This window comes from Solanum lycopersicum, chromosome 1 (assembly GCF_036512215.1).
Source record: "Solanum lycopersicum chromosome 1, SLM_r2.1".
NCBI lineage: Eukaryota > Viridiplantae > Streptophyta > Magnoliopsida > Solanales > Solanaceae > Solanum > Solanum lycopersicum.
The window spans coordinates 7,149,098-7,168,173 of record NC_090800.1 but is presented as its reverse complement, the minus strand read 5'-3'; the positions used below and the strand labels follow the sequence as shown (position 1 = coordinate 7,168,173).

Genomic DNA, 19,076 nt, shown 5'->3' with positions numbered 1-19,076 from the left:
AAAAACTGGCTGAGATGACGGAACCCACGATGGACCGTTGAGGGTGTCTCGTTCCAAAATACTTAGAATTCTGAAAATTGGGTACTGAAATCGACTCTCTGAACTTCGTAACGGAATGGTAGGACGGACCATCGTGGGCACGACGGACCGTCACAGACCCTTTAATGGAATGGAGTCTCTGAACTCTGTGACGGAGCAGCAGGACGGACCGTCGCAGGCACGACGGCCCGTCACAGGCTGCGTAATCCCAGGCTGGGTCGGATTTCTGTTAAGTAATTTAAGGGGGCGTTTGGACTATTCCTGCTTCAATTATAAAGTTAGTGGGTTAATGTTAATAAGTCTAACTACTTGGGGGTTAAAAGAGGTAACCTTGAGTTAATTAGTGGGTTATTATTGCCATCTTTTATACTTAATTATATGCTAATTAGGGTAAAAGAAAGAGGGTTTGAATAAGAAAAATAGAAAGAACAAGAGAGGGAAAAACGATTGCTAGAGAGAGACGAACGAAGAGGAAAAACAAAATCTTGGGGAATTGGCTTGCTTGATCAAAATTCTTCGGTAGAGGTAGGTTATGGTTTTTATACTATTCGTAGTTAACTCTTAATAGCGAATGATATGTGTTGGGTTGTATTGTAAAGTCTTCTATATGCTTAATTGTATGCTTGCATGAATGTGATTATATAATTGTGATGAAATAAGCATGATGAAGCTATTGAATCCCAAATCTTGAAAACCCCTTGTTAATGATGATGCCTTGGTATAGAAGAAGGCTTGATGAACTAAAATAATGAGAATGGTGATGCCTTTGTATAAAAGAAGGATTGATGAATTAACAAAATGAGATTAGTGGAGCGGGTGTCACGAACCGACACGTAGAATTAGGGGATCGGGTGTCACGAACCGACACGTAGAATTAGGGGATCAGGTGTCACGAACCGACACGTAGAATTAGGGGATCGGGTGTCACAAACCAACACGTAGAATTAGGGGATCGGGTGTCACAAACCGACACGTAGAATTAAAGGATCGAGTGTCACGAACCGACACGTAGAATTAGGGGATCGGGTGTCACGAACCGACACGTAGAATTAGGGGATCGAGTGTCACGAATCGACACGTAGAATTAGGGGATCGGGTGTCACGAACCGACACGTAGAATTAGGGGATCGGGTGTCACGAACCGACACGTAGAATTAGGGGATCGAAGTGTCACGTTCCGACACATAGTAGTAGGGGAGCGGAGTGTCACGTGCCGACACAAGAGGAATAAAGATAATGAATCTTGAAATTATGGTAATAAATTCGAATGAATAAAACCTAATTCCCAAATGAGTATGGTATTGAGGCTCGAGTCCTCATGAGTGTATTTGACGTTATTTATCAAAGATTCTTGTACATGTTGTTGCTACAGATTGAGTATTGTAGTTGATTTATGATATGATCTGATATATATTGTTTTCTATTTTGAGTTGGCCGATGATATCTAAGTACCCGTGTTTTGTACTGACCCCTACTTGTATGTTTCTTTTCTTGTTATTTGTGGAGTGCAGCAAACGTGTCGTCGTCTTCAACTCAACCGCAACTCTAGCCAGTCTCCATTACACCGGATTTCAGTGTGAGCTAACGCTTCTAGCTTGGACTGGATCTTCTTCTTCATGTCTCGATGCCTTGAACTTCCGGTATGGACTAGATTTTTACTTATTTTAGCTTCTTCGATACTCTTAGATTAGTAATTTGAGGATAGATGTTCTTGTGATGATGACTTCCAGATTTTGGGGATAATAATAAATGTTTGAATTTTAGAAGTTATTTGATTTATTTTGTTAATGAGTTTTTAAGTCTTCCGCAAGGTATTTAGTTCCTTATGTTTGAAATGATGGGGTTTAGACTGGTTGGTTCGCTCACATAGGGGGATAAATGTGGTTGCCACTCACGGCCCGATTTGGGTCGTGACAGTAACTGAAAAGATTTATTGATTGTAGTTATGGAGAAAAAGGTGTCAGATGATTGAGTTTAGTTGTGGAGAAAAAAAAAGGCGTGACATATGGATGAGTGAAACATGTGTAGATGAAAGAGAGTGATATGTATCTACAAGATTATAATTACAAAATAAAAAAGGGTTTAAGTAATTTTAAAAAAATTGGAAAAATTAGAGAATTAGAAACTTAAAGTTGTGTATTTAAGTTATTTTTCCTAAAATATATCAATTGTATATCAACATTATATATCAGTGCATATTGGCTATATACTCTCCTGGTATCTTTGTATATAAGCTATATATAGATTGTATATACCTCATTTTTCCCATTATCTCTGCATATAAGCTATATATTGGTTGTATACAACCCATCTTCAACCTGCAAATCCTGTATATTAGCTTTCATTTTCAAACTCTGCATACTTGCTTCCCATGAGATGAGATAGACTCGAAGGAAAAGATTTTTGGGCCTTCATGGCCCCCATTAGGAAATGCAACATAGAGTCTAGTGGACCCAAAAAGGGATTCACATGACAAAGAAACCTAGGAAACACATTAGTGCAAGGAAAAATTCTTTCAATAATTTTAGGGGAAAAAACACATTTAAAAAATAGATTGTGGTGCGGTGTTGGTACTGCTTCACCCTTTATCAGAGGTTTCGAATTCGAGCATTGGATATAGAAAAATTCTTGTTGGGAGCGCCCCTTGAATGGGGCTGCAGAATTTAATCGGAGGTCTAATGTAGGCTCCGAACACCGAATAAAAAAAAGCTCAAACATAATCAAATTCACACCAAAAAAATAGACGATGCCAAGTGTGGAAGTTGAGGTAGACTTGGTGAAATAAACCAAACAGAGGAAGAAAAGATTAACGTCACTTTACAATATATACTCGCATAATCCAAACAATCCTCTCATAAATTAAATATAACAACATTTGTAAGCATACGAACTATGCTCATAGTTTATCAATCTTGGCAGTAACTTCACAAAGACTTAACAACTTTAATCAATCCATTCATAGGAGAAGTGCTAAGGACCAAACTCACACTATTCATGACATTCCATTTAAACATTCAAAAAAAAATCTAAATTAAAATCATGTTCAAGAACAAACACAAAATCCCATCCTTTACTGAAAACTATCAAACAAATAATCAACGACGCTGAGACAACTAAGTTGAAGATGACTTCACCTCTTACGAATGAAAGTTTCGAGGAGCATGAGGAGAATAGCAAAAGAAAAATATTCGTCAAGATAAATTTTCAAAGTTTCTATACTAGTACATTCTAGAGAAATCTATGTCATTCAAAAAATCATCTTTTAACTTTTTTCACACTCCCCTTTAAAGTGTTTTTTTAGAACTGTCCCAATCTATTCGCAAAAGAAATCAAATGAAGCTTTTGAAAGTGACTTGGTGAAGATATCAATAATATTCTCCTGACTTCGTACCTTCAAAGTATATATAATTCCATCTAACAATTTTTTTTCTCGAATAAAATGATGGTCCAAATAAGGGAAAAAGGGGGGGGGGGGGGGAGTCGGAGGACGAACAAGGGCTAGGACGAATTTCAAATTTTGAATTTCTCTTGATGATACAAAATATGCCTCAAATTATTCACAATCTACAATAAATTCAAAACAAATTGATAAGGACAGACGTGTAATTCAAGGAGCATAAGGAGAATAACAGAAGAAAAGTATACTCGATGAGACCTTCTGCTAGACCAAATGTTTAACTAAGATCGAAAGATTCAACTAAAGAAGAGGAAGCCAGAAAGTTAAAAGGAAGAATTTCGAAAGAAGAACTTTGTAATAGAAGAAGACTCTTAAATTGGATTTGTTTTTTTTTAATTTTGGTTGGTTACAAATGAATAAGGTCTCCCCTATTTATACTTGTGTTAGGATGGTTGTAGATATTACAAGTTTTAGATTATTCTTTTATTTATTGCAAAAATACTTTTTTTAGAATATATACAAGAAAGTTCTAATGAACTTATTTTTTTAGCAATTTCTCTGAAATATCTAGATATTTCTTCAAGATAATTTTATAAGTTTCTATACTAGTACATTCTAGAGAAATCTATGTCATTCAAAAATATCATCTTTAACTTTTTCACTCTCCTTTTAAAATGATTTTTCAAAACTATCCTAATATAGTCGCAAAAGAAATCAAATGAAGCTTTTGAAAGTGACTTGGTTAAGATATCAACAATATTCTCTTGACTTTATACCTCGAAGTATATATTTGGAGAGAAGAACTTTGTGATGGAAGAAGACTCTTTAATTTCATTTTTTTTTAATTCTGGTTGGTTACAAATGAATAAGACCTTTCTTATTTATACTTATGTGAGGATGATTCTAGATATTACAAGCTCTAGATTGTTCTTACATTTACAAAAATATTTTTCTCTCGATTATGTATAAGAAAGTTCTAATTGACTTATCTTCTAGCAATTTCTTTAAAATATCTAGATATTTCTTCAAAATAACTTCTCTCAAACAACTAATTATTGTTTTAAGATAATTATTTATGTTCCTATACTAGAATATTCTAGAGAAATTTATTTCATTCAAAAAAAATTATGTTTAATTTTCTTCTCACGATACTCGAATGAGGAGATGTCTCTAGTCTAGGGTAGGAATTGGAATACTGTAAGAGAATGACCTATTTATGGTCTCAAAAATTGGACGGAAGAGTCAAAAAGTGGAGACCAAATTTGACCAAGTGAATTAAGAATTTACCAAAATTGAATGTACTCAGGTGAATTCGTCTAAAAAATTAATCTAACAAATCAAGATAAATTAATTAACAAGTTTTTTAGCATTAATAAAATAAAATAATTAATTTAAATATAAAATAATTAACTCAAAATACAAACTATTGATTTACTTAACTACTTAACTAAATATAACAAAAAAAATTGAGAGAACTTTCGAATATTCATAATATATACTAATTATATAGAAATTATATAAAACCTATATATTATTTAAAAATTATTTAAAAAAATGAAAATATTACTTTAAAAATTCATCTTTTATTCTATCTATTCATGTTAGCTCTACCTCATACCCTATTTTTCTTATAGATTTATCATTCAAATTATGAATTTAATGACTGAGAATGATATAATGTATTCAGGCATTATATTTATGAAAACAATGTTATGATATGATACAATAAATACAATATAATATAACACGATGCATTTATTGTTGGAATACCAAACTCCTAATTTGTCTAAGTAACAAGTTATTCTATATGTTCCTTTGACAAGTACTGACATTGCATTAAGTAAAATAAGTAAAGTAATAATACGATACTTTATCATGAAAACCTCCAACTCAAAAAGGAAAAAGATTACGACCTACATTTCTATAGGATAAAATTCAACTTCACTAAACTTTGCGTCTCAACAGTTACCTATGTAACCTAAGGAATTGTAAACTCTAATTTTTAACGTAAATAATTAAGTAGATCGTCGATCCCACTTCAAATTATGAATTCAGACTACAACTCTTGCAATCCTAAGAACTAATTTTAATTCCTAAACATCAACACAAACCTCCCAATGTTTATGTTCCAAGTCTTCGTTCCAACTTGAAGACTATGCTCTTACTCTAGTTTATACCTCACTAGATCTAAAAAGTATTAAAAATACAACTCGATAAAATGTAATACAAACAAACTTGACTAAGGAACTTTAAAGTGTAAGCCTATGCATCAGGTTTTTTAATCTTATTTCCTTGTGTTGGCTACACTTTGAATCTTCTGTCAAAACTTTCTCAAATATGAACTCCTCTATTTGACTATGTTCTGCTTGTAAACTTTTTGTTTAAGTGCATAAAGTTATTTGTGAAAACCTAACGACTTTTCCTTCTTGGAAGCAAAATTGGTCCTTCTAATGATTATTTTTTCCTTATGAGATTCTGTTTATGGCTTTGACTTGAAAATACTATCCATGTAGGAACTTTTATGAAAGGAAACTTTATGCAAGTAGATTCTTGTGTTAAAATACAACTCATCTATCGCCTAATAATTTTTATTTCATGGTTGACCTTTTCCTAATTTCAATCGGACTCGAACTAATAAGAACATGTCGATAACAAATATTTCATCTTTTTTTTTTATTTACCAATTATTAAAATCTTTTTTAATCAACAAATATAAAATAATACATAACATTCATCCAAACAAAGTGTTAATAATCTTTCATCCATTCTCCATAGAGGAAAACGTATTTTCCTCATAACCTACTTCTAAAAAATTTAACAAAAGTAATAATTTAAAGTTTTCGTGCATAAGACAAAATTAGCATTACTTGTTCTTTATCTTGTTTGTGATAGATAACAAGTTGATGCTAATTTAGCTTGTTCCACTTATTAGATAATTAAAGTAAAAATTGCAAGTATCTAACTGAAAATATACTTACAATAAAATTAATTTTCGCATTTCTTTGTGAAATTATTTATTGCTATCATGAAAATATTAGATTTCTCCATTTTTAGTACGATTAGTAAACTTACTAAAGTGATTTTAGTGGCCTTGAAAAAATAATTCTTGTATCTTAAAAAAAATTACTGTATCACCTCATTACTGTAATATTTATATAACTCTACCTTTTTGAAATCTCATTTAATGAATTTTTATTATTTTTGTTAGTTGCATTTGACATTATATTTAAATTTTACCCTAATCATCCAGTAGAAGTCGAAAAAACTAACAATTACAACTTAAAATTTTATCCATTAATGATACATAAAACCTGTAGTTATAAATTTTTAAGATAGTTTTAAATAATATAAATTTAAAAATAATCAAAACAAATGATTTATTGGAGTCCATTAAATTATGGTTCATAATTTACTAAATAAATAAATAAATCTTTTAAAAAAGAATTACGTGTTCACATTTCACAGAGAGGTCAGAAAAACAAATGAGCGGAAGCGAAGGTAGTTCCGGCGGCGGAGAACCGGCGACATCATCGACGGAGAAGAAGAAGAAAGAGAAAGCGAGAGTGAGTCGAACATCGCTAATTCTATGGAAGACTCACCAAAACGATAAGTCTGCCGTCCGGAAACTTCTAGAAGAAGATCCTACGCTTGTTCAAGCTAGGGATTACGATAACCGCACTCCACTTCACGTTGCCGCCCTTCATGGTTGGATCGATATCGCTAAATGCTTGATCGAGTATGGCGCCGATGTTAATTCTCAGGATCGATGGAGGAATACGGTACGATCACCCGCTTCACATTTGTATGAAAATTGTATTTTTTTTGTGTTTGAAATGATGATGAGAAGTAAGAATTTTTTTTTTCGAAATTCTAGTTGGAAAAACTTTTGTTGGCTTAGGGTTTATAATTTGGGGTTGTTGCTGTGCATGAATGTTGATAAAGTTTCTATTCATTTGTCTCTGTTTAAGATTCTGAATCCAGTTTTTGATAAAGACTTCTATATAAGAAATGAATAGAAGTCCTTTAATTTATTTTTGAATTGAACTTTTCCATATTCCAAGTAAGAAAGAGAAGATGTTTGAGAGGTAATAAAAAATACAAAAGAATAAGAACACCTAAATAGAATCTTTTGCAGTCAAACACCTTTTCACCTAACTATCACAGACCAATACATGCTAATTCATCTTTCTGCTTCTTATTGTTTACTGTGTATCGTGCGGTCCATTGACGATCCTTTCTGTGTAAGATTTTCTTTCTTTTTGTTTTGGTTACTGTGGTGTACGGGCCAGCTTTCGTCATCTCGACTAATTTCATAAGATACCTGCCACCTTCCACCAGCAACAACAATATGTACCAGGTAACTCTGTCCACCAAGATTAAGACAGTTGGAAAGAATTGTCTCCGCTGAGTTTTGAACCCGAGACCTAAGGGTTCTAAATCACTTCCTTGACCTCTAAGCCACACCCTTGGGTGCATTTCATATTTCTTATTTTGCTCCACCCATTTTAGTTTTAATTAATTAACTATTGAAGGCTTACTTGAACTGATCTTTGGCTTAATCCCTACAAGGCTTCAAAAATATGTTTTCACGCTATAAAAAGACCAGTTCTTGTGCATAAGCCCCCATTTGGCTTCATTTATAGAAAATTTTGTTTTCACTATCTTCTAATGAAATGGCCTATGTTATATTTCGGGGATCGCCTATGTGCATTTGGTGATTGCCTATACCAAGAGGCCCAACATTAGGAGGTTGTAAGTGCCACTCTGTCCAAATTGAATAAACAGGTCAATTTCTTCAATTTTGGTTTACGATTTGGGTTATTTATCGTGGTTGATTTGTATAGACAGATTGATCAAATATATTTAGTAATTTTTTTTCTAGATATTCTGAGATTAAAGATATTTAAGTTGTCCAAGAAAAATTTTTGTAGGGATAAAAATTTCATGTTAAAAAAATTAACTTGTATAAACCATCTAATATAGTTATATTCATATTTTAATTTCTATGTGGTGTTGCAGATATATTGTTGAGAAAGATTAAGAATTATAGCTTCAATCTAGTCATCTTCACATTGATAAAAGATCAAAATAACCTTTAATTTTTAAAAATTCTACATAATACTATGTGACATTTTAAATATAGTATCTATTGATATGAGATACGCACGCGACACTTCTATCAAAGAGATTAATACTTAGTGAAAGTGAAAGTTAAAAAGGTCAAGGATTAATTAAAATAAAAAAGAAGCAATTTTAATTAATAAAGAATAGAAGTATTAGAAGAATTATTGGGGAAAAAAGAGAGTTGAAGCTCTTCTTCGCGAATCACATCAACCAAAGGAAGCCAAAAATAATAGTGTTGCACTTCAGATTCGAACCCTCATCGCCTGGATTGTACATTGCATTGTTGCCACTAGCACCTTTCGTTATTTTGTTCCTCAGGGTGGGAGGATTTATATATATAAGTTTTATTATACATATAGACACCGTTCCATCGAGGCACTGGATGTCGTGGCACCCCCAATCTTATACGTAGATCTGCCCCTGCCTATACTTAATGTTATAGGGAAAAGGCAATCATAAAGATCCCTTCCTTTTTATTTTTTCCATTAATAGAAAGTTCAAAGTGGTAGAATCTAATGAAGACAACCATAAATCGCAGAGTTGAATTGAGCATCTAAGATTCAATGAAATAGAGAAAATTGGTTATAAAGTTGTTCGTGATGAAGAATTCAGAGAATTAGAGATTTGAGCGGTGAATAACAACAATAAAATAATGGTATTAAGCTATGTGAGTTTTTGATAATGAGTGTTAAAAAATTTCATCCAAAATAATAAAATTTGATAATCAAGGTGAAGAATGTACTTAATCCAAGCTATTCAATTGAAGTATCAGGCTTTGAGCTCAAAGCGTACAAAATGTGGAGAAAATTAGGTTAATAGAGTCGAAGAAGAGATATGTAATAAAAATTTTAATTTGAGCAATCTCAATTTAGGATAAACTATGTTTAATTATGGTAGGCGATCTATTGAACATGATATTGTTTTAGACCATAATGATCTCATATTTTGTTGAATTGTTGGTTTCATACATTGATTAATGATATCATCAATATATTGATATGATGGCTATTAGATGTGGAGTTGGAAATTTGTTAGACTTCAAAGGTATTATAGATGATGTAAAACAAGAGTTAACTAAATAATTAATGAAGCTGGTTTTGGAGATTTCTTAGAGTTCGAAGAGCGATATTGGTGGTGTAGTTGCTCTCGTGGAGGTTATGCATTACATGTTACTTAGACAAATTGAACCAAAAAACAAGAATGAGCTTGATTTTTGGTCAGCAAAAAACCTATTTGATTGGACTTACGAGCCAAAGTTTTTGAGTGAACCGCAAAGATCGTCGAGTAAGATAATCCATGGAAAAACATTTTGAAAGTGTTAAGCAATTTATAAATACCAATACAAGAAAAAGATGCGAATAAACAAAATTTATAGGCAAGATGCGCACACATGATAACTACAATGACCAAACAAAGTAATAAGCTGTTAACACAAGGATTAGTGTAACAATTAATTGTATTTTGGATCAGGCAAATTAGGCAGAGTTTAAACAAATTTTTACCTTATTTTTCTGATGTGCAATTCTTATTCCCATCCTTGTTCTTCGCCTTAATCAAAACACTCCAATGCCATCTCAAAATTCTAGTAATGACACTTGGATGCTCGGCTGGTCTCACACCAAGGGTTCTTCCCATGTAAGTCAATTGTCTAAGATGCCATATCTTCAAGCAGAAAGACACCAATCATTACCAAGTTCTCATAATTAGTAGCTAAAATTAAATAAGCGTGAAAAGACCAAGATACAAGTCTCCCAAATACATCTGATAAGCCATCTACTATGTATTTTACCAGGGTCCTCTCTGGTTCATCTCCCTTAGCAATCTTTACGACTCACTTTGCCTTGTAAGTCCAAACTGAATATACTTATTTCCAACCAAAAAATCGGAACTCGTCTTTTATTTCTTTTTTCGATTTGTCTTGGAAACAAAATAATGATATAACCCTTCGTGAAAGCAACTGAACTTGTAACATTGCTCCTTCAACTCAAGAGAGTATCCAACATCAACGTCATTATTCATTTTAGTTAGATCTTGTTTTGAATCTATAACATTCTTGAGGACTTCTAAGAAATTTCCATCACCTATCGACATATTACCATTATCTATAACATTCTTGAAATCAATAATTCAATAATATAGGAGGTCTTATGGTGTAAAACAATATTCTATTGATAAAAATACAAAATCTCTTAGATACAAAAAAACAGGTAGCCAACAATAATTAAAGATTGCTACCCTTCGGGGGTGGCCCAGTGGTTTGGGCTTGGGACTTCCTGTTGGAGGTCTAAGTTCGAATCCCCTTGCCAGCAAAAGCAAGCTCGTGGCACCGGACTTGCCTAGTGCGGGTTATCTCTCCTATGTGGTTTGTGAGCTATTGCATAGGAGCGGGGTAAACCCTGTGTGTATCCAAAGGGTAGTCGCTACGGGTTTCCCTTGTCATAAAAAAATAATAATAAAAGATTGCTTATACTAAATTGAGATAGCTCAAACTAAATTATATTACATTTCTTCTTTGACCCTTACAACCTTACTCTCCTCCGCATTTTGTATTTCTTACTGCTCAAAGTCTGATTGGGCAGTTGGATTGCTAGATTAATATACATTTTTCTTTTCATTGTCAAATTTATCGCAAGAACAAAAAAAAATTAAAAACACATTGTCTTTATCTTTAAAAAAAATAATGGCTTGACTCTTTTTGTCCTTATAATAAATTTGACAGTAAAAAGGGAAAATGAAGTGGTTGAGAATCATGAGGTCTCGGGTTCAATCCCCGGCGGAGATAAAAAACACTAGGTGATTCTTTTCATCTGTCCTATCCTTGGTGGACAAAGTTATTTGGTACCTTTTGTTGTTGGGAGGTGGTAGGCATTTCGTGGAATTAGTTGAGGTACACGAAAGCTAGTCTGGGCATCACAGTCATCAAAAAAAAACTCATAATCAAAACTCACATCCTCTATACAATTGTCTTGATTCTTATTGTTAGTCTTTGGAATCCTTGATTCTTTGATTTTCCATTCGTGAACAACATTTTTGTGATTCTTGGCTTTTTTTTTTTTTTGAGAAGGTATCATTTCATGGTTGTGTATTGGATTTTGCCATTTCGAGTTTCCCATCAATGGGAAGGATAAAGGATAAATATGCAATCTTTATGATCACCCTTTAATTATAGCATTGAATATAGGCTATTACCAAGTGTGCATAAGATATTCGTTAAAATATAGTAAAATATTTTTGTTGTAAATGCAACTAAGCAGAAGAATAAAAATGATGGCTTGTGCGCAAGCCTGGATTTTTAAATTGTTAAACCGATTCTTAATGTCTAGTAGGGAGTTAAGCAAAAGATCAGCACAAATAAACGTTTAATCAAAACTAGAATGAGTGAAGTAGAAGAAAGATGACGTTCTTATCGGAAAAGGCTTATCAACGAACTACACGAACAAGTGAGAAATAAGAAAGATGAAGTGGCATGTATCTTTATTTTGGAATGTGGAGAGAAAAAGCTCGTGATTCTAAGAGATTCTAACATAGACGTTCTTGTTCTTTTGTATTTTCAATTCAGTCACTGAAAGTCACTAGTCAAACGTTCTCCTTCTCTTACTTGGAAAATTTGATAAAAAGAATAACTTAGAGGGTCAATCTCTAGCAGAAAGCTTCTGTTTTGTTTGTTGTTGCTGAAGATGATATAAACTTTCTGTAGTTCGTCATCCTATAATACAATGGAGCTATTAAAGGTTAGCTACAAGAATTTGAGTTTTACTTTTGGATGAACTAAATAATATTTATGTAAACTTCTCAAAAAGATATTATATTAATATGCTCCGTGTGACACAAAAATTACTAGTCTTGGTTGTTGAGCTTTGACAAAATTATTTCCATGATGCGAAACACATTGTTTGTTTGTGAGAAAAGTTAAACTTGATATTGCTTTGTTGTCCAGCTCCTTGATAAATTCAATTCCCTCCCCTACTTCTCTGTTCTTGTGAGATATGTGTTTGTGTGTATGTGGATGAATATATTGACCTTGATCTTTCTTGAAGTTGTTGGTCCTATAATAGATTCACTCTCTGGGTATGCTATTATTGATTACAGCCTTTAGCTGATGCAGAAGGAGCTAAGAAACATGGTATGATCGAGTTGTTGAAGTCATATGGTGGCCTATCTTATGTAAGTTCTTTGGCTTATCTTGTTCAGCTAAATTTGATAGATTTGATGTCTCATCAATATATATGCTATTTGGGAGTTCTATGATTTTTCAATACCTAAACTCTCAACTTGTGTTAGGGTCAGAAATGCCTTTTTTTTATGACCGTAGTGTCCGGGTCAGCTTTTCGTGCACCTAGACTAACTCCACGGGGTACCTGCTACCTCCCACTAGAAACAGGTACCAGGTAACTTCGCCCACCAAGACTAGGACATATGGGAAGATCCACCTTGTGTTTTCTTGTCTCCACTGAGTTTCGAACATGAGACCTCAGGTTTCTCAACCACTTCGTTGACCACTAGGCCACACCCTTGGGTGCAGTCCGAGATGACATTTATCTGGCTGCTACCTCTATTCCCATCAAGGTCTAGGTGCTCATCTAACAAAAACTATATGAACTAATTAAACTTGTAATGATTCTTTTACATAGTTTTATTTGTTCTCCTAACTTCATGATTGATAATTTTCTGTGACACATGGTATATTCTGCATTCTTTTACCTGTCATATTATTAATGACCATAATAGGAAAGAAGGCTACATAGTGACCCAGCCATTAAGTATGTAGATGGGGCATGATATGCTGGATATTTGGATGTTTGTGAAAGAACACCAACAGTTAGGACATAAGTGATTTGTGAGACTTGGGTATCCTGGAAGCTGGATCCGAGTATCTGACAACACACAACAACATACCCAGTGTAATCCCACTTGTGGGGTTTGGGGAGGGTAGCATGTACTCAGACAGACCTTACCCTTACCTTTATGAGGTAGAGAGATTGTTTCTAATACACACACACACATAAATATATATGCTAACAAACAAATGAAGGCCATCTCTACCCTTCCCAGACCTACTTTGTGGGGCTACACTGTGTAAGTTGTTGGTTTGGTTTTGATATTACAACATGAAGTTAGTCGGCTACAATGTCCCCATTTTTCGTTTTCCTTAATTGCCCTTAATAGAATATAATAACTTTATTAGTGAGAGGGGTCCTTGTCTTTTGACCAGATTAGCTAAAAAATCTGCTTCTGTTCACTCCCACTCTCTTCCATCTCAATTTGGCCTCTCCCTTCTGTGTTTCTCTCTCTCATTGTGAATACAAGTATACAACCAACCAAACTTCTTCATGTAATTTTTCTGATTAGAAACCTTTTTTTCCTTGCATCATTATACTTTTTTGATTTATTTCTTTTACATTCTATTTATTGATGTTACTGATCTTTCTTGTAGACTTCTACACTTCTTTTGTTCCTAATTGCTGTGCTTCTTCTTTGTTTTCTGCTTCTTGTACTTGAGTTTGATGCACTTGAGTCCACTTAGTGGATTTCACTTGGTTTGTTGTTACCCCCCCCCCCCCTCCCCTTTTCTGGGTTTGGTGATGAAATCAGTAGACAAATGTTTGTTGCTGTGATTTCACCATTGACGATGACAAGGAAAGCAAAAAAAGAGGCAATGATGTTCTGGGTGATGCTGGGGTGAGAATAATGAATTTTTGGGGGATTTATAATTTGGTACTGCAATGGCAAAGGCCCCTATTTTTAATGAGTTGGCAAAATAGTAAGGACATTTTAGTGAAATGAAAATGGTGACAATATTAACCTACTACCTTCATGTAGTTGGTTAGCAAGAGCCTACATATCATGCACAAGTATGACCATTAGTCATATTTATCTCATGGTACGAAAGTGAAGGTTACTTGATGAGCCAGCGAATAAGTATATGCATGGTATGATATGCTGGATATTTGCTATGTTTATGAAAGAATACCCACATTTAGGAAATAAATGATTTGTTTTACTTGGATTACTTTGAAGCTAGATTTGACATTCATATATGTGTGTGTGTGTCTGTGCACGTGCGTGCTTATTTTCTGTACATTATCTCATCTTCCAGCACTTTAAAGAATTCATCTCTTAATGTTGGAAATCGCTTTCCCATCCTCTCAAAACTGCAAACTCATTCTTTGACATCTGCGGATATGTTTTTCAGCTGGATATAATTATTTGTGGAAATGATGTAGGGGCAAGATGGAAGCCATTTTGAACCAAAGGCTGTTCCACCTCCTTTGCCAAAGAAGTGTGACTGGGAAATTGATCCTACTGAGCTGGATTTCTCTAACTCAGCAATTATTGGGAAGGTACTTGTTGTATTAATAGTGATTGTAAATAAACTTATTATAGGTTGAATCAAAGTCATATTGTTCGATTTCGTATAGCTTCCATCGGCCGAGTATCTTGTCAATTAAAATAGTTATTTTCTCATAATGATGGTTAATCTTATACAATTTATCGTGTCTCATTTAAATGACAATTTTTACCGAATATATCCATTTGTTCTTTTGGTAAAGTTGTTTGTCCACAGAATATTGCAGCTGTATCTTATATTATGATGTATAAGCTAACTTCTTGCAGCCTAGTTGCTTCAAAATACTTTGCATATGATGAAGCTTTTGAATTCTGGAAAATTCTGAGAATTGTATGGAATATTATTTGGTTCTTTTTTCTGCCCTTTGGTTAAATATAGCAAATAGTGTTTTCCGGTTTTGAAGTATAGCGAGCATTTTATGTGTCCGTTAGGAACTTTTGCCTAAATAGGGAAAGACAGTACTTTTTTTACTTGGGGCTGCATTCAAGGTGTTTTCTGTTTGTTGCATTCCCCGTTGTAACTGTGATTTTGATATCATCACCTCAGAACACACAGACACCAGGGTTATCTTCACAATTGGTTGCCCAGTGCTGCCTCAACCATTTTCTTTCATTTCTATATTTGCTTTCTAGTTACTTACGTTGTTTCTGAGTCAAGTTTCTTCTTACTATGAGAATACGGTTCTATATATCTAATATTCATCATTGCTAATGAGAGCTAACATTGATAGGGGTCTTTTGGTGAAATAATAAAAGCTTGTTGGCGTGGAACACCTGTAGCTGTTAAACGCATTCTCCCAAACCTTTCAGATGATCAATTGGTGATGTAAGTATCTAGTGGATTTATCATTACAATGTTATGTTGGTGTTTTCTGGTATGAAGTCCATCTTGGTTGTTTGTGGAGGTTTCAAGTCTTGTATTTTGGTTTGTTTCTGGGATTGGGATGGAGGCCTATACAGTTTTCTTTCATTATGTTTGATTTTTTAAGCTTTCTTAGGCAATTGATCAGAAAAGTAAAAAGATAGTAACAACTGGAACTTTCTGCACCTAGGACATTGGTGGCTTTTGCAATAAGGTGGCATCAATAATGGTCAATCAATAATAGTGTTGCTTTGGAACAATAAGTTTAACCTAAATCTGTTATTTTCCATGAGGACTTCGAAATAAAGTGAGCAAGAAGTACTACATATGTTATTACCATAGGGTGTGAACCTTCTTAATCTATGCAATGTTTTTCTCTATTAAGGTTAGACAGTTAACACAGATTCAGACCGCTGTAATTTTGTAGGCAATTAGACCCCCTTATAAAATTCATCGTTGGTACATGCTAATTCCTTTCAATTGGTACCTGATTTAATTCCTTTTTGGATTGAAACATAATATTGCTTTACTTTTGATACAGTCAGGATTTCAGACATGAGGTAAATTTGCTGGTGAAGCTTCGTCATCCAAATGTAGTGCAATTTCTTGGAGCTGTTACTGAGAAGAAGCCCTTGATGCTAATAACTGAATACTTGAGAGGGGTAAGTGATTGTTCTTTCTTTCTGTAAAATGGATATTGAATTCTTCTCTCTAACTAGTGAAGTTTCATGCATTTATTATGTTGTTAGGGTGACCTTCATCAGTACCTCAAGGGGAAAGGTGCTCTTAGTCCATCTACAGCAGTTAATTTTGCTTTGGATATAGCAAGGTAATCTTGATGAATTATAAAATTTCAGTGTTAATTTACTTGACCTCCAGATCATTCCAGCTTCCTATCTGCTTTTGTGACAGTGGTATATCTGATGCCTTGGTCATATGATGGACAGTTTGTTTTTGTGCACCCATGAAGTTCCTGTAGGGATAGAAGATTGGGTGTTATTTATAGAAAACCATATCCTTTTGTAAGGTTTTCTACTTTTTGGTATACTCCTTATGGGTATTTCTTGCCCACTGTCAATAAAATTTGGTACTTGTTAAAAATAAATGATGGGTAATTTATTTTGGAAATTAATGCTGGCAATTGGCATATATCAATATACTCAATACTTACAAAAAATTTCATTCAGAAACTAACCTGACCAGAAACAATTTTTTGGTGCTTCTATCTTTTCCATGTGATAGCATTCTGCTAGTATTTACATTTTATTGGCGGATATTCAACTTTACTTTTTTTTTGCAACTGTTAAGGAATCACGCAAGAGGTAGAAAAAATTGAATGTTTGGCAATTTAGCTTCTGTCTCCAAGCCTTGTTTATAGTTAGTTAGCTGGCTTTTTACTTTGCTTTTACGGGGGAGGGGGCTAAGAATGCATGAAAAAAGAAGTGTCATTATCATGAGTAGCTCATTCTGACATGATAAGGTTATCTGATGAAGTATCCTGTCATGCCATTTTATAAGGAAACCACTGTTGCCATCTTGCATTTTATACAAATCACTTTGCATTTCATATTTAGTTTGCTCACGTAAGGCTATATGTTTATGTGGGCAGAGGCTTGGCTTATCTTCACAATGAACCAAATGTTGTAATCCACAGAGATTTGAAGCCCAGGTCCGTTAATCTTCTCTGCACGACTCTGTACTGTTATTGGTCGATCTATGCATTTGTGTATGGAGAAACTCTTATCTGATGCTGATAACATGATGCTATTTTAGACTTTACGATCCATTAGCTATTGCGCTGAATATGGTAATGTTTCCAGGAATGTTCTCCTTGTCAACTCCAGTGCTGACCATTTGAAAGTTGGAGATTTTGGATTGAGCAAGCTAATAAGGGTTCAAAATTCCCATGATGTTTATAAAATGACTGGCGAGACTGGGAGCTGTGAGTGCAGTTGTTTTACCTCCTTTCATTCATTGACGTTTTTATCAATGGTGTTATTTTTTTCTTATATATTTCCATATTATCAACCCATAGACCGATATATGGCTCCTGAAGTTTTCAAACACCGGAAATATGACAAGAAGGTTGATGTCTTCTCTTTTGCAATGATCTTTTATGAGGTAATATTAATCCTTGCTGGCTTTCTAGAAGAATGGAAGAGCGAAATAGAACTAATAAATGAATAATGAACAATGGTGCAGATGCTAGAGGGTGATCCACCACTGTCGCACTATGAACCATATGAAGCAGCAAAATATGTGGCTGACGGACACAGGCCGATGTTCAGGGCAAAAGGTTGGACCCCAGAATTGAAAGAGTAAGTAAACATTGGAGATTGATATGTTCATCATTCAAGTTTTTTTAGAGTTTGGAACTTGATACTTGACCTCTAATGCCAAAAAGGAAAAGGTTACCCAATTATACTTTGAATTCACCAGTCTTATGCAACATTTTGAAAGGTGGTTTCTGGGCGCCGAGCGGGCTAAAATGCATTCAGAAAGGAGGCTGCAAGGATTTTGTGGGGGCGTAATTCCCAACTTTTTGGGCATTTGCTTGGGCATAAGTCCCAACCTTCCAGACGTTCATTGGGGCGTAAGCCCATAGAACTTCCCCAAATAGGGAACAATTTGCTTCAAGAGACAAGAAAGAAAAAATTGTTCTGATGACATCGGAAAAGAGGGTGGCATCCAAAAAATATGATGCATCACCTAGTCAGTCTATTGGCAACCACCTTTGTTGTTTAATTACTTCTAAAGGGTTTTAGCTCTAACTAGCATAGACATGTCTAAAATTGATTGTTTTAGAATTACGTAGTGTTTGTAGATGTAGCATGTTAGACCTCACAACTCTTATGGAGTTTGAATTGGAACTTGATTCTGTTTTTGCTAACTTCAACCAATTCCATGCAGGTTGGTAGAGCAGTGCTGGGCTAAAGATGTGAACAAGAGACCTTCATTCTTAGAGATTCTAAAGACACTCGAAAAAATCAAACTAGGGTTACCTTCAGATAATCATTGGAACATCTTCACCTAAACGACAGGAATACAAGGACCAAACAGACCTTAAAATGACGTTTTCTGTGTACATGAATCTCCCTTCCTAACTGTCTCAAAAAAAAAGAATCTCCCTTTCTAATGTGCTTGTATATATGATCAACCAGGTGCTGTCTGAAAGGACTTCTTCTGTAACTAATTCTTTATGTCCAATTTGATATTGTAGATAGAAACATGGTCCCTGGGTTCATTTTATTCTAATTGTTCTTCTCTTGGTAGCGTCACTGTGATTATGTTTTAACTGGATGTTTA

General features: G+C 34.2%; 1 protein-coding gene across 1 annotated transcript; it reads left to right on the top strand.

The window, feature by feature from the left end:
* Window positions 1-6,847: 6,847 nt before the first annotated feature.
* LOC101245786 (serine/threonine-protein kinase VIK) lies at window positions 6,848-19,042 on the top strand. Its single transcript, XM_004228322.5, has 11 exons — window positions 6,848-7,215; window positions 12,650-12,724; window positions 14,785-14,901; window positions 15,640-15,734; window positions 16,312-16,432; window positions 16,520-16,599; window positions 17,380-17,439; window positions 17,591-17,712; window positions 17,806-17,891; window positions 17,973-18,088; window positions 18,681-19,042. The coding sequence occupies exons 1-11, from the start codon at window positions 6,919-6,921 to the stop codon at window positions 18,802-18,804; spliced, it is 1,293 nt and encodes a 430-aa protein (XP_004228370.1). The 5' UTR covers window positions 6,848-6,918; the 3' UTR covers window positions 18,805-19,042.
* The last annotated feature ends 34 nt before the right edge of the window (window positions 19,043-19,076 follow it).

Coding starts and splice junctions, on each gene's coding strand:
- LOC101245786 (XM_004228322.5), top strand. CDS start 6,919: ATGAGCGGAAGCGAAGGTAGTTCCGGCGGCGGAGAACCGGCGACATCA. Junction 14,902..15,639: donor ACTCAGCAATTATTGGGAAG/GTACTTGTTGTA, acceptor TAACATTGATAG/GGGTCTTTTGGTGAAATAAT. Junction 16,433..16,519: donor TAACTGAATACTTGAGAGGG/GTAAGTGATTGT, acceptor TTATGTTGTTAG/GGTGACCTTCATCAGTACCT.